The sequence below is a fragment of the Gallus gallus genome, chromosome 25 (genome assembly GCF_016699485.2).
Source record: "Gallus gallus isolate bGalGal1 chromosome 25, bGalGal1.mat.broiler.GRCg7b, whole genome shotgun sequence".
In the NCBI taxonomy this organism is placed as follows: domain Eukaryota; kingdom Metazoa; phylum Chordata; class Aves; order Galliformes; family Phasianidae; genus Gallus; species Gallus gallus.
Genome location: NC_052556.1, coordinates 99,368 through 113,718, shown reverse-complemented (window position 1 = coordinate 113,718; position 14,351 = coordinate 99,368). Strand labels below are relative to the sequence as shown.

At 62.0% G+C, this 14,351-nt stretch overlaps 1 protein-coding gene across 4 annotated transcripts; it reads left to right on the top strand.

The window, feature by feature from the left end:
* The first annotated feature begins 2,219 nt into the window (after positions 1-2,219).
* LOC101749378 (rho GTPase-activating protein 30-like) lies at positions 2,220-14,170 on the top strand. Of its 4 annotated transcripts, none has more exons than XM_025143619.2 (12): positions 2,220-2,464; positions 3,666-3,768; positions 5,831-5,975; positions 7,988-8,070; positions 8,698-8,805; positions 8,894-9,021; positions 9,568-9,706; positions 10,133-10,227; positions 10,316-10,393; positions 11,408-11,839; positions 11,918-12,099; positions 12,514-14,170. In XM_025143619.2, the coding sequence occupies exons 1-12, from the start codon at positions 2,353-2,355 to the stop codon at positions 13,546-13,548; spliced, it is 2,640 nt and encodes an 879-aa protein (XP_024999387.2). In that variant the 5' UTR covers positions 2,220-2,352; the 3' UTR covers positions 13,549-14,170. The 4 variants fall into 4 exon arrangements, with proteins under 4 accessions (XP_024999387.2, XP_024999386.2, XP_046760026.1 ...); XM_025143618.3 differs by having other exon boundaries at positions 11,405-11,839; XM_046904070.1 differs by lacking the exons at positions 2,220-2,464; positions 3,666-3,768; positions 5,831-5,975 and having other exon boundaries at positions 7,091-8,070.
* The last annotated feature ends 181 nt before the right edge of the window (positions 14,171-14,351 follow it).

The following is a 14,351-nucleotide window of genomic DNA, read 5'->3' as shown; positions in this document are numbered from 1 at the left end:
CACGCATGTGCAAGCATTTCTGGGAGTGCAGTGCGTGAGCGTGCAAAAGTGAAGGAGAGCAGCGTGTGAGAGTGTGTGCAAATGGGTGTGAGTGCTTGAGTGTGAGGCTGCCTGGCTATGTGAGCGTGCATGGAGATGCACGAGTGTGCAGTGACGCATGAGGGAGGGTGAGTGTGCATGGGCATGTGCAGCCATGCACAGCTGCGGGTGCGGAGTGATGCACAAGGATGCACGAGTTTGCACAACCACAATCGAAGACACACAGCCATGGAGATGGATGCACAACCATGCACAACTATGGAAATGTTGGATAAGTTTGCACAGCCGTGGAGAAGGGTGCATGAGTGTGCACCGCTATAGATGTGCAACCATGCACAGCCGTGCACAAGACTGCTCGTGTTTGAGGAAGTGTAACCGTGGACAACAGTGCACAGCCATGCACAAGGTTGCACAGCCATGCACCACCATGCACCATCACGCACAGCGATGGATGAGTTTGCACCACCGTGCACGAGGTCGCATGATTTTGCACAACCATGGAAAAGGGTGCATGAGGGTGCACCACCATAGACGAGGATGTGCAACCATGCACAGCCATGCACAAGCATGTAAGAGTTTGCACAACCGTGGAGAAGGATGCGTGAGTGCGCACCATCACAGATAGGGATTGCAACCCCGCGCAGCTATGCACAAGGCTGCATGACTTTGCACAAGCATGAACAAGGCCGTGCAACCAAGCACAACCAGGGAGAAGGGTGCACAGCCACGCAGAAGGATGCACAACAATGGGCAACTATTCATCACCATGCCCACGGCCGCACGGCTCTGCACGAACACAAACAAGGACATGCAACCAAGCACAACTATGGAGAAGGGTGCACAACGATGCACAAGGATGCACAGCCTTGTGCAACCATGCAGCACTATGCCCAAAGCTGCATGGATTTGCACAACCACGAAGCAGGATGCACAACTGCAGACAGCACGGAGAAGGATGCACAACCATGCACAACCACACGCCACCATGCACAAGGATGCACAACCATGCAGAACCTTGCACAACCATGTACAAGGATGCACAGCCAGACACAACCATGCAGCACTATGCCCAAGGCCTCATAACTTTGCACAACCACAAAGGACACACAACCGTGGACAGCACAGAGAAGGATGCACAACCATGCACCACCATGCACAACCACGCACCACCATGCACAAGGCCACATGGCTTTGCACAAGAAAAAAGAAGGCCATGCAACCAAGCACAGCCATGGAGAAGGATGCACAGCCATGCACAGCCATGCACAACCATGCACAATAGTGGGCAACTACTCACCACCATGCCAAGGCCACATGGCTTTGCACAAACACAAACAAGGACACACAACCATGGACAGCATAGAGAAGGATGCACAAGCATGCACAACCATGCACCACCATTCACAACCACGCACCACCATGCACAAGGCCACACGGCTTTGCACAAGCACAAAGAAGGCCATGCAACCAAGCACAGCCATGGAGAAGGATGCACAGCCATGCACAGCCATGCACAACAATGGGCAACTATTCACCACCATGCCAAGGCCACATGGCTTTGCACAAACACAAACAAGGACACACAACCATGGACAGCATAGAGAAGGATGCACAAGCATGCACCACCATGCACCACCATGCACAACCACGCACCACCATGCACAACTACGCACCACCATGCACAAGGCCACACGGTTTTGCACAAGCACAAAGAAGGCCATGCAACCAAGCACAGCCATGGAGAAGGATGCACAGCCATGCACAGCCATGCACCACCATGCACAACCACGCACCACCATGCACAAGGCCACACGGCTTTGCACAAGCACAAAGAAGGCCATGCAACCAAGCACAACCATGGAGCAGGATGCACAGCCACGCACAGCCACGCGCAGGGATGCACACTGATGGGCAACCACGCACACGGATGCACGACCGTACACAACCACACAGCACCGTGCCCAAGGCCGCACAGCTTTGCACAACCACGAAGCAGGACTCCCAACCGTGGACAGCACGGAGAAGGACGTGTGAGCGTGCACCCAGCCCGGCCCCCCCGTTGCACGAGGGCTCACAAGCGCACACAAGGACGGTGGGGCAGCACGGAAGCAGCGCACCCGGCCCTGCCCTGCGGTTTCTCGACGCCGCGGCAGGAAGCTGCCCCGAAGGAAGCGGAGCGCGGGGCCTCGAAGCTGCGTCAGGGCTGCGCACGGGGCTCTGCGCTGCACTTCCTCCCCCTGGAGCAGAGCAGGAGGGGGGGTGGGGGGGCCATGGGCAGGAGGAGGTGACCCTCCGGGGGTCCCCGCTGTCCCCATGTCGTTGGCACTCAAAGCGCGGCAGAAGGCGAAGCGCAAAGGCGGCGGCGCCAAGGAGAGGGTGTTCGGCTGCGACCTCCTGGAGCATCTGCAGCAGTCGGGGAAGGACGGTGATTTTTTGGGGAGGGGGGGGGGGGAACCCAGGGGGGATGGGGGGGTTATAATGGGGGGGGGTCACCCCTGGATCGGTCCCCGTGGAGGAAGTGGGGAGGGGACACGGGGACGGCGCCACGCGGTTGCATCACAGCGTTGAGTAATGGTTGGGGAGCGGCCCAGGGAGGAACCCAGAATACCGGGGGGGCTCCTCCATCGGATGGAGGGAATCCTGGCACCCCACAACCACCCCACAGCTTCAGGGGGGTCAGGGTGGGGGTTGGTGACCTCGTCCTGGGATTTGGCGGCCTCATCCGTAAGATCTTGGCCTCCCCCATGGGATCTCCGTGGCCTCATCCTGAGATTTGGTGGCCTCGTCTGTAGGATCCTGGTGGTCTCATCCTGGGATTTGGCGGCCTTATCCCGGGATCTTGGTGGCCTTATCTTGAGATTTGGTGGCCTAATCCTCAGGATCTTGGCCTCACCCATGGGATCTTCGTGGCCTCCTCCATAGGATCTTGGCGGCCTTGTCCTGGGATTTGGTGGCCTCATCCTGGGGAATGTGGTGGCCTCGTCCTCAGGATGTTGTCCTTACCCTTAAGGTCTCGGTGGCCTCATTCTTGGGGATTCAGTGGCCTCAACCTCAGGATCCTGGTGGCCTCTCCCATGGGATGGCCTCCCATGAGGCCTTTGTGGCCTCATCCTAGGATTTAGTGGCCTCATTCTTTGGGATCTCGGTGGCCTCCTCCATAGGATCTTGGTGGCCTCATCCATGGGGTCTTCGTGCCCTCATCCTGAGATTTGGTGGCCTCACCCTTAGGATCTCAGTCGCCTCATTCTTGGGAATTTGGTGGCCTCATCCTCAGGATCCTGGTGGCTACATCCACGGGATCGTGGATGTTGGCCTCATCTCTGGGATTTGGTGGCCTCATCCTCAGGTCCCATTGGTCTCCATCCGGGACCAGCTGCCCCGCAGAGATGTCAGCACAGCGAGGAGGTCTGGGGTGTGGAGGAGAGCATCTGGGGGTGGGGAGGCAGATTTGGGGCTGAGGGGGTTTAGATTTGGGTCTGGAGGGGCAGATTTGGGGCTGGGGGGGTTTAGATTTGGGTCTGGAGGGGCAGATTTGGGGCTGGGGGGGTTTAGATTTGGGTCTGGAGGGGCAGATTTGGGGCTGGGGGCTCTGTGGGGCCGCGGTACCAGCGGTGCCCATCCTGCAGTGCCGCAGGTGCTGCGGAGCTGCACTGAGTTTGTGGAGCAGCACGGGGTGGTGGATGGCATCTACCGGCTGTCAGGGGTCTCCTCCAACATCCAGAGACTGCGGTGAGTGGGGCACGGGGTGGGGGGGGGGGACTGGGAAGGAGGTGGGACCGGGTGGGGTGGGGGTGGAGGTGGGGACAGATGGGGTGGAGATAGAAATGAGAGAAGGGTGGAAGTGGGAATGGGTGGGATGGATTTGGAGGTGAGGAGATGGGAGTGGGACCAGATGGGAGGAAGATACGGATGGGATGGAGATGGGACCACGTGGGGTGGTGATAGAAGGGGGAGATGGATGGAGATGGGATGGGAGAAGGGCGGAAGTGGGAATGGATAGAATGGATTTAGAGATGGGGAGATGGGACTGGAGCCAAATGTGATGAAGACACAGATGGATGGAAATGGGACCGGGTGGGATAGAGATAGAAGTGGGAGAAGGATGGAGAGGGGAATGGATAGGATAGATTTGGAGATGGAAGGGAAACGGGGTTGGAACCGTTGAGGAGGGAGATTCAGGTGGGATGGAGATGGGAGTGGGAGAGGGATGGAGATAGGGACAGATGGAGTGGATTTGGAGAGATCCGGAAACAGTGGGAGGTGGGATTGAGACCAGAAAGGAAAAGGATATAGATGGGATGGAGATAGGACCAGGTGGGATGGGGATAGAAATGGGAGAAGGATGGAGGTGGGAATGGATGGGATGGAGGTGGGATGGGAGAAGGATGGAGACAGGGATGGATGGGATGGATTTGGAGATGGGGGGAAACGGAGCTGGGACCAGAAGGGAAGGAGGTTCAGTTAGGATGGAGATAGAGCCTGGTGGGGTGGAGGTGGGATGGGGATGGGAGATGGGAGCGGGGGGAAAGAGAAGGGGACAGGGAGGGGGACCACCAGGAGCTGCCCCCAGTGCAGCAGTGCACCCACTCCCCCAGCCCTTCCCTCCTGCCCTCCCCTGCTCACCTTCACTCTTTCATTGTGTCCCTCCGTCCCCAGCGTCCCCATGGCCCTGTATCCCTGGCATTCCTGATGCCCTCATGTCACTGTATCCCTAGCGTCCTCACTGCCACCAGTGTCCCCGTGTCCCTCTATCCCCACTGTCCCCAGGTCCCTGCACCCCTGGTTCCCAGTTGTCCCCTGTGTCCCACTGTCCTTTCATCCCCACCATCTGCACTGTCCCCCGTGTCCCCACGCCCCTATATTTCTGGCATCCCCAGTGTCCCCACATCCACGTATCCCTGGCATCCCCAATGTTCCCAATGTCCCCATTATCCCCAGTGTCTCCGTGTCCCTCTATCTCCAACATCCCAACTGTCCCCATGTCCCTCTATCCCCGACATCCCCACTGTCCTCAGTGTCCCCATGTCCCTCTTTCCCCAACACCCCAATTGTCCCCACATCCCCATACCCCCACATCCCCGTCCCCCCACATCCCCATACCCCCACATCCCCGTACCCCCACATCCCCGTCCCCCCACATCCCCATACCCCCACATCCCCGTCCCCCCACATCCCCATACCCCCACATCCCCATACCCCCACATCCCCGTACCCCCACATCCCTGTACCCCCACATCCCTGTATCCCCACATCCCCATACCCCCACATCCCCGTATCCCCACATCCCCGTACCCCCACATCCCCATACCCCCACATCCCCGTACCCCCACATCCCCATACCCCCACATCCCCGTATCCCCACATCCCTGTATCCCCACATCCCCGTACCCCCACATCCCCATACCCCCACATCCCCATACCCCCACATCCCCATACCCCCACATCCCCGTACCCCCACATCCCTGTATCCCCACATCCCTGTATCCCCACATCCCCATACCCCTACATCCCCGTCCCCCCACATCCCCGTATCCCCACATCCCTGTACCCCCACATCCCCGTCTCCCCACATCCCTGTATCCCCACATCCCCATACCCCTACATCCCCGTCCCCCCACATCCCTGTACCCCCACATCCCCGTACCCCCACATCCCCATCCCCCCACATCCCCGTATCCCCACATCCCCGTCCCCCCACATCCCCGTCCCCCCACATCCCTGTATCCCCACCACCCCACGGTGCAGTGCCAGCACTGCCCCCCGCTTTGACCCCGTATCCCCCACCATCCAGCCAAGAGTTTGACGGGGAGCGCAGCCCAGACCTGCAGAAGGATGTGTACCTGCAGGACATCCACTGCGTCAGCTCGCTCTGCAAGGCGTACTTCCGCGAGCTGCCCAACCCGCTGCTCACCTACCGCCTCTACGACCGCTTCGCCGTGAGCCCCATCGGGTCACCTCCTGTCCCCTGGGGGGACACTGCGGGGGGAAGAGGGGTGTGGGGATGCTGGGGACACTGATGGAGAGAGGGGGGTGTGGGGACACCGGGGACACTGATGGAGAGAGGGGGGTGTGGGGACGCTGGGGACATGGGGGCAGTGATGGAGAGAGGAGGACATGGGGACACTGATGGAGAGAGAGGGGTGTGGGGACGCTGGGGACACTGATGGAGAGAGGGGTGTGGGGACACTGGGGACATGGGGGCAGTGATGGAGAGAGGAGGACATGGGGACGCTGCGGACATGACATGGAGACGCTGCTGGGGAGAGGTGTATGGGGACGTGGGGTGACTGATGAAGGGGGGGGACATGGGGACACTGGAGACATGGGGACATTGATGGGGAGAGGGGTGTGGGGAGATGGGGGCACTGATGGAGAGAGGGGGACATGGGGACGCGGGGGACGTGGGGACAGTGCTGGGGAAAGGGGGTCATGGGGACAGTGCTGGAGGGAGAAGGGCACGAGGACATGGAGACGCTGCTGGAGACATGGGAACACTGATGGGGAGGCGGGCATGGGGATATGGGGACAGGGCATGGGGACACTGGGGGCACTGATGGAGAGAGGGGGATGTGGGGACATGGGGACACTGCAGGGGAGAGGGGGACATGGGGACACCAGAGGCACTGATGGAGAGAGGGGAACACGGAGACATGGGGACATGGGGACATTTATGGGGAGAGCAGGGTGTGGGAAAGCTGGGAGCAGTGGGGACATGGGGACACTGCTGGAGACAGAGGGACATGGGGACGTGGAAATACGGGGGATACGGGGTCGTGGGGACACTGGGAACACTGGAGTTAGTGGGACATGGGGACACTGGGGGCACTGGGGGACAGGGGACACTGGGGATAGGGGGACACGGGGATGTGGGGACAGGGGGACATGAGACACTGGGGACAGTGAGGATTCCAAGGGTATAGGGACATGGGGACATTGGGGACAGGATGCTGGGGACAAATGGGATGCTAGGGATATAGGGACACGGGGACAATGGGGATAGCGGAACATGGGGACACTGGGTGCGCTGGGGACACTGGGGAGAGAGGGACATGGGGACACTGGGGACAAGATGCTGGGGACAACTGGGATGCCGGGGATGCTGGAACACTGGGGATAATGAGGATGACGGGGATATAGGGACACGGGGATGAGGGGACACTGGGGACACTGGGGATGCCAGGTCAGGCCCCGAGAGGTGTCCCCATGGTGCCAGTGCCCCCGTGTCACGCCGTCCCCATGTCACGCTGTCCCCATGTCACACTGTCCCCATGTCACGCCGTCCCCATGTCACGCTGTCCCCATGTCACACCGTCCCCATGTCACGCTGTCCCCATGTCACACCGTCCCCATGTCACACCGTCCCCATGTCACGCCGTCCCCATGTCACACCATCCCCGTGTCACACCGTCCCCATGTCACGCCGTCCCCATGTCACACCGTCCCCGTGTCACACTGTCCCCATGTCACACCATCCCCGTGTCAAACCGTCCCCGTGTCACACCGTCCCCATGTCACGCGGTCCCCATGTCACACCATCCCCATGTCACACTGTCCCCATGTCACACCATCCCCGTGTCACACCGTCCCCGTGTCACGCCGTCCCCATGTCACACTGTCCCCATGTCACACCGTCCCCATGTCACGCCGTCCCCATGTCACACCGTCCCCGTGTCACGCCGTCCCCATGTCACACTGTCCCCGTGTCACACCGTCCCCGTGTCACACCATCCCCGTGTCACACCGTCCCCGTGTCACACCGTCCCCATGTCACACTGTCCCCATGTCACACCGTCCCCGTGTCACGCCGTCCCCATGTCACACCATCCCCATGTCACGCCGTCCCCGTGTCACGCCGTCCCCGTGTCACGCCGTCCCCATGTCACGCCGTCCCCGTGTCACGCCGTCCCCGTGTCACACTGTCCCCATGTCACACCGTCCCCCCCCGCAGGACGCGGTGGCCACGCAGATGGAGGAGGTGCGCCTGGTGAAGATCAAAGAGGTGCTGAAGGAGCTGCCCCCCCCCCACTATAGGTACGCAGTGGGGTCAGCCTGCCGGGACCCTATAGGAGACCTCAGTATCTGATGGGGGTCCTCGGCAACCTAGAGGGTCACCAGCAGGTTACGGGGGTCCCTTGCACCCCAATAGGGTCCTCAGAGTGTTATGGTGGTCCCGGGCACTCTATGGGGTTTCTGGCACCTCCTGGGGGTCCTGGCATCCATAGCGATCCCTGCGTCTCTATGGGGTTTCTGATATCCCATAAGAATCTCTAACGTTATAGGGGTGCTTTGCACCCCAGTAGGGTCCCCATGATATTATGGGGGTCCCTGGCACCCCAATAAAGTACTCAGCACATTATGGGGGTCCCTGGCACTCTATGGGGTTTCTGACACCTCCTGGAGTTTCTGGCATCCATCAGGGTCCCTGTGTCTCTATAGGGTTTCTGTTACCCCATAAGAGTCTTTGACACGTTATGGGGGTCCCTGGCACCCCAATAGGGCCCCCACCATTTTATGGAGTTCACGCCACCCTATGGGGATTCTGGCCCCTCCTGAGCGTCCCCAACACATCATAGGGTTCCCATCCCCCTTTGGGTGTCACGTCACCCCACAGGGGGACATGGCTCATCCCCGTGTCCCCACGAGGCCCCATTCCTGCAGGACATTGGAGTTCCTGATGCGGCACCTCCTGCGCATGGCATCCTACAGCCACACCACCAACATGCACGCCCGGAACCTGGCCATCGTCTGGGCCCCCAACCTGCTGCGGTGAGCACGGGGGGGTGTGGGGCGGGGGGCGATGCGCTCACAGGGTGGAGGGGGGTGTCATGTTGCGGTGTCCCCCCTCCGGCTGCAGCTCGAGGGACATCGAGGCGACGGGCTTCAATGGGACGGCCGCGTTCATGGAGGTGCGGGTGCAGTCCATCGTGGTGGAGTTCATCCTCACCCACGTGGAGCAGCTCTTCGGGGACGCGCCTCTCTGCGGTACGGCCCCGTGGGGATGGGGGCGACGGGCGGCCCTGTGACCCCTCCCGGCCCCCGACCCCCTGTGTTGGGTCCCTGCGACTCCCCTTGTGACCCCTGACCCCATGCGTCAGGTCTCTATGACCCCTTCTGACATCTGACCCCTTATGTGGGGTCTCTGTGACCCCTCCTGACCCCACTGACCCCTCAGTGGTATATCCCCATTGGGATGGGGGTGACACATGTCCCCATGACCCCTCCTGACCCCACTGACCCCTCGGTGGTATATCCCCACTGGGATGGGGGTGACACATGTCCCCATGACCCCTCCTGACCCCACTGACCCCTCCGTGGTATATCCCCACTGGGATGGGGGTGACATTTGTCCCTATGGCCTCTCCTGACCCCTGACCTCACCGTCCCCACTGCAGTGTGACCCCAGAGGGACAGGGGTGACAACGACACGTGGCTCAGCGACCCCTCCTGACCCCCGACCCCAGTGACCCCTCAGGCCAGGTCCCTGAGCCCCCCCCGACCTCTGACCTCTGACCCCTGACCCCTCCGCAGGCGGTGAGGCGGCACGGTGCTCCCGGTTGTTCCCTGGGGACGGGTCGGGGCCCTACAACGTCCCCGCAGCACTGAGTCAGGGCGATGGGCCCCCCCCGATCCGGCCCTACCACACCATCATCGAGCTCAGCGACCACAGGTGGGTGCAGACACACACAGGTGTGCACAGGCGTGCAGGGCCATGCACGCACAAGCAGGCAGAGCGATGCATGGGATGGGATGGGATGGGATGGGATGGGATGGGATGGGATGGGATGGGATAAGCTTGCACAAGCATGCAGGATCTCGCACACGTGTGCACAGACACACACAGATGCAGAATCGTGGGCATGCACGCACAGGTCTGTGCAGATGTGCAGAACCGTGCAAGCAGAGTGATGCACATACGAGCAGAAGCATGCACGTCCACGCAGAATAGCGTCTGCACAAGCAGGTAGAGGAAAGCACACAGAAGCAGAAGTGCACACGAGCAAGCACATAGGGACACGGGCGTGCAAAGCACGCACGTGGACGCACAGGTGTGCACGTGGATGCACAAGCACGCACTCAGAAGCTGTCCCTGCAGGAGGAAGGGGTCCCTGAAGGCCAAGAAGTGGAAGTCCATCTTCCACCTGGGCCGCTCCGACGCCAAACGCAAGCTGGGGAAGGCGGAGGAGAAAGGTGGGAGCACCGCACCCCCCGCCCCGTGCCATCCACCCCCCACATATCCCCATCCCCCCTCTCACGTGCCCCCTTCCCCCCCCTGCAGAGGAGAAGTGTGGGAAGCTGAGCCTGCGCCCGGCCAAGAGCATGGACTCACTGAGCTCAGTGCCATACAGCAGTGATGGTGAGGGGGGGGGGCATCGCGTCCCTGGGCATGAGGGCATGGAGACAGGGAGAACAGCAATGGGGGGGGGGGGGGGGGGGATGGGATGGGATGGGATGGGGTGGGATGGGATGGGATGGGATGGGATGAGGATTGGGATGGGATGGGATGGGATGGGATGGGATGGGATGGGATGGGATGGGATGGGATGAGGATTGGGATGGGATGGGATGGGATGGGATGAGGATTGGGATGGGATGGGATGGGATGGGAAGGGATGGGATGGGATGGGATGGGATGGGATGGGATGGGATGGGATGGGATGGGATGGGATGGGATGAGGATTGGGGTGGGATGGGATGGGATGGGATGAGGATTGGGGTTGGGGTTGGGATTGAGGATGGGATGGGGATGAAAAGAGGATGAGATGAGGATGAAGATGGGATGGGATGGGGGTGGGAATGAGATTGGAGGTGGGATTGGGGATTGGGATTGAGATTAGGATTGGGGTGGGGATGGGATGGGGATGGGGATAGGATGGTATGGGACTGGGATTAGGACTTGGGATGGGATGTGATGTGATGGGGATGAGATAGAGATGGGGTGGGATTGGGGTGGGGTGGGGATGGAGATGGGATTGGGGATGGGGATGGAGATGGGATGGGTTGGGGATCAGATGGGGATGGGGTGGGATTGGGATTTGGATGGGAATGAGACTGGGATTGGGATGGCAATGGGATGGGATTGGAGATGGAATGAGATGAGAATGGGGCTTGGAGATGCCCCATAGAATAGTAGAGATTAGATGAGAATGGAGATGGTATAGGGATGGGAATAGGGATGGAATGGGATGAGTACGGGATGGGATTAGATAAAGAACGGGATTGGAGATGGGATGAGGGTGGGAGTGGGAAAGGGTTGAGGTGGGGATGGAATGGGATCGGGGTGGAGACGGGGATGGGGGTGGGATGGGAGGGGATGAGGATGCGATGGAGGTGGAGAGCATGCAGACGAGGATGGGACGGTCCCCAGCAGACGACCCCCGGCTCAGCACCATGTGTGTGCTGAAGCATCCGCCGCAGCGCCGGGAGAGCTTCGACACCTGCTCCTCACTGCCACCCACCGGGACCTTCCCGGCGCTGGAGGAGAGCCCCGAGGAGAAGCTGACGGCAACGGAGGAACCACGGGGACCCGAGTCAGAGAGCGAGAGCAGCACCAAGTCAGAGCCCACCACCCCCCGGCCGGGCCGCATGGCGGTGGTGGGGGCCCGCAGCCGGGCTGAGAAGTGCGCGGGGGTCCACATCTCGGGTCCCTTCTCTGTCACCGTCCCTTTGCACATCACCTCCAATCTCTCCCGGCTGACGCGGGGACAGCAGTGCCCGGCGTTGGCTCAGCATGGAGCCATCGGATCCCCACCGCCCACCCGTCGCCCCACCAAGGAGCCCAAACCCCCCCAGACCAACACAGGTGAGATGAGGGGGCACGGAGCCCACAGCGTGGGGAGGACCGGAGGGGTCATCGCCTCACCCCGCTGTGCCTTCATAGAGGAGGATGCCCGGCTGTCCCTGGAGCTGCGTGACTCCTTCGCCTTCCTGGACTGCCAGGACGCATGGCTGGAGCATGGGGACGGAGACGCAGCAGCGCGGGCAGCACTGGGACACGGTGGCCTCGGGGACAGCGATGGGTACCCGGCCATAGAGGAGGGCATGGAGAGCGGATTCATGAATGTAAGCTGGAGTGTGGGGTTGGTACCTGGGGAGGGGATGGGATCGGTAGTGGAGAGAATGAGGGGGTGGTGGTGGAGAGGGGCAAGAATAGGGATGGAGGGGTTGGGGTGGTGTGGATAGAGAGCATGGAGTTGGGATGCAGGGGGGATGGAGGGGATGGGGTTGGGGCGGAGAGGATGGGGTGGGGATGGGAGGGATGGAGAGAGTGGGGTGGGGGTGAAGGGGGTGGGGCGATGATGAACAGAATGGGGTGGGGACAGAGGGGGGGAGCCGGTGATGGGGAGGGCAGGGTGGCACCAACCCACGTGTCCACGGTTGTGGGTCTGGGGGCTGTGCACTGTGACACCTCCGTGTCCAGTGGAGGTCGGGGCTCTCCGTTGAGGCCGTCACCCCCCATCCCCTTCCTGTCCCCAGCCGGGGGAGTCCCCCGTGGAGCAGCCTGCCAGCTACCTGTCCATCGAGGAGTGCATGGACGAGGAGATGTTCTACATGGCGCCCAGCGGCTCCGACACCGAGGAGCCCACGGGGGACACTGACTCCGATGACATGTTCCTCAGCGCCCACGATGAGCTCAGCCCGTTGGCAGCCGACCCCGAGACCCCCACCGCCAGCACGGCCCTGGGGGAATGTGGGGCTGAGCTGCGGGATGGGTTCCCACCACCAGAACCACGTCCTGCAGAGGAGGTGGCTCCGGGTGATGGAGGGCACTTGGAGGACCCTAGTGGGGACACAGCAGAGGTGGGGGGACAGATCGCGGTAAAAGAGGAGAGGGGCGGAGGTGACAGGGAAGGGAACGATGGATCAAGCAGAACCGAGCTGGGGCTTGAGGATAAGGATGGAGGAACAGGAGCAATGCTGGCTCCAGGTGGGAAAGAGGAGAAGGATGGAGCACCGAAGCAGAGTGGGGAGGGGGACCCCCAACCTTTGGAGGTGCCACCATCGCCAGAAGGGCCCCTCCAGGAGCCCACTGAGCCCCCACTCCCTCAGGAGTCTGTCCCCACAGTTCCTCCAAGCAGAGTGGATGTCCCTGAGGGTCCCCCAACCCCAGTGGCAGTCCAAGGGGCTCCTCCAACCCCAATGGTGGTCCCTGAGGTACCTCCAACCCCAATGGTAGTCCAAGGGGTTCTTCCAACACCAGCAGCTGTCCCTGAGGTTCCCCCAACCCCAGTGGTGGTCCCTGAGGTATCTCCAACCCCATTGGTAATCCAAGGGGTTCTTCCATCACCAGCAGCTGTCCCTGAGGTACCTCCAACCCCAGTGGCAGTCCAAGGGGTTCCTCCAACCCCAGTGGTGGTCCCTGAGGTATCTCCAACCCCAGTGGCAGTCCAAGGGGTTCCTCCAACCCCAGTGGTGGTCCCTGAGGTACCTCCAACCCCAGCAGCCACCACAGAGGGCACAGATCCCCCGCCAGAGGCCGTCACCCCCCCCCCTCCCAGGGGCAGCCCCTGACCCCTCTCCCACCCCTTCCTCCCCCCAGAGGCCACGTCAACCACCCCCCGGGGCCGTCCTACGCCGTGACGGCAGTGCCCCGGTGCGCCTGGCGTCCCGCCCCGTGCGGGTGCAGCAGGCCCGCTCCGTCCCTGTCGTGCCCCCAAAGCCTCAGTTTGCCATCGTCCCCCCCACCCTTCAGCCCCACACCCCCCCGGCAGAGGGGCGGAGGGCAAATTGGCAGCACGGCGGCAGCGTCTCCTTTGACGCCGCCATGATGGATGCCGCTCCCGAGCGGCCATCGGTGCGCCGGATTCAGACCTATGGCGGAGGGGAGATGCCCAGCGCGCCCCCCAACGCCCCCCCACAGCCTCTGCCCTTCCAGAAGGCCCCGATGAGGCCGCGGCTGCTGCGGCCCCACAGCTGCATGGCCGCCCCACAGGGCCGCAGCCTGGGCCAAGATGGCGGGACGAGCCCCAAACAGAGGGCTGAGGGCACCGCGGGAGAGCACTGAGTGCTGTGTGGGGACGGGGGGGACGGAGGGTGTGGGGTGGGGATGGGGGTTTTGGGGTGTGGGGCTCAGGATTGAGGGGTTTGGGAGTGGCGGATGTCGGCACCGCCGCAATAAAGTGTGGTTTCTGGCTGAGGCCTCCTTCACACAACATGGCGGCACGCGGGGCGGCCTCAGGGAGGAGGGGGGATGGGGTCCCCCGTGGGGCTCCACCAGCGGGGGTCGTGGGGATGGGGTGGGGGGCGTGGAAAGGGGGTCCTGTACGCCGCAGTGCGGCGACGCGGGGCTGGGGGCTGCGGGGAGGGCAAAGGGG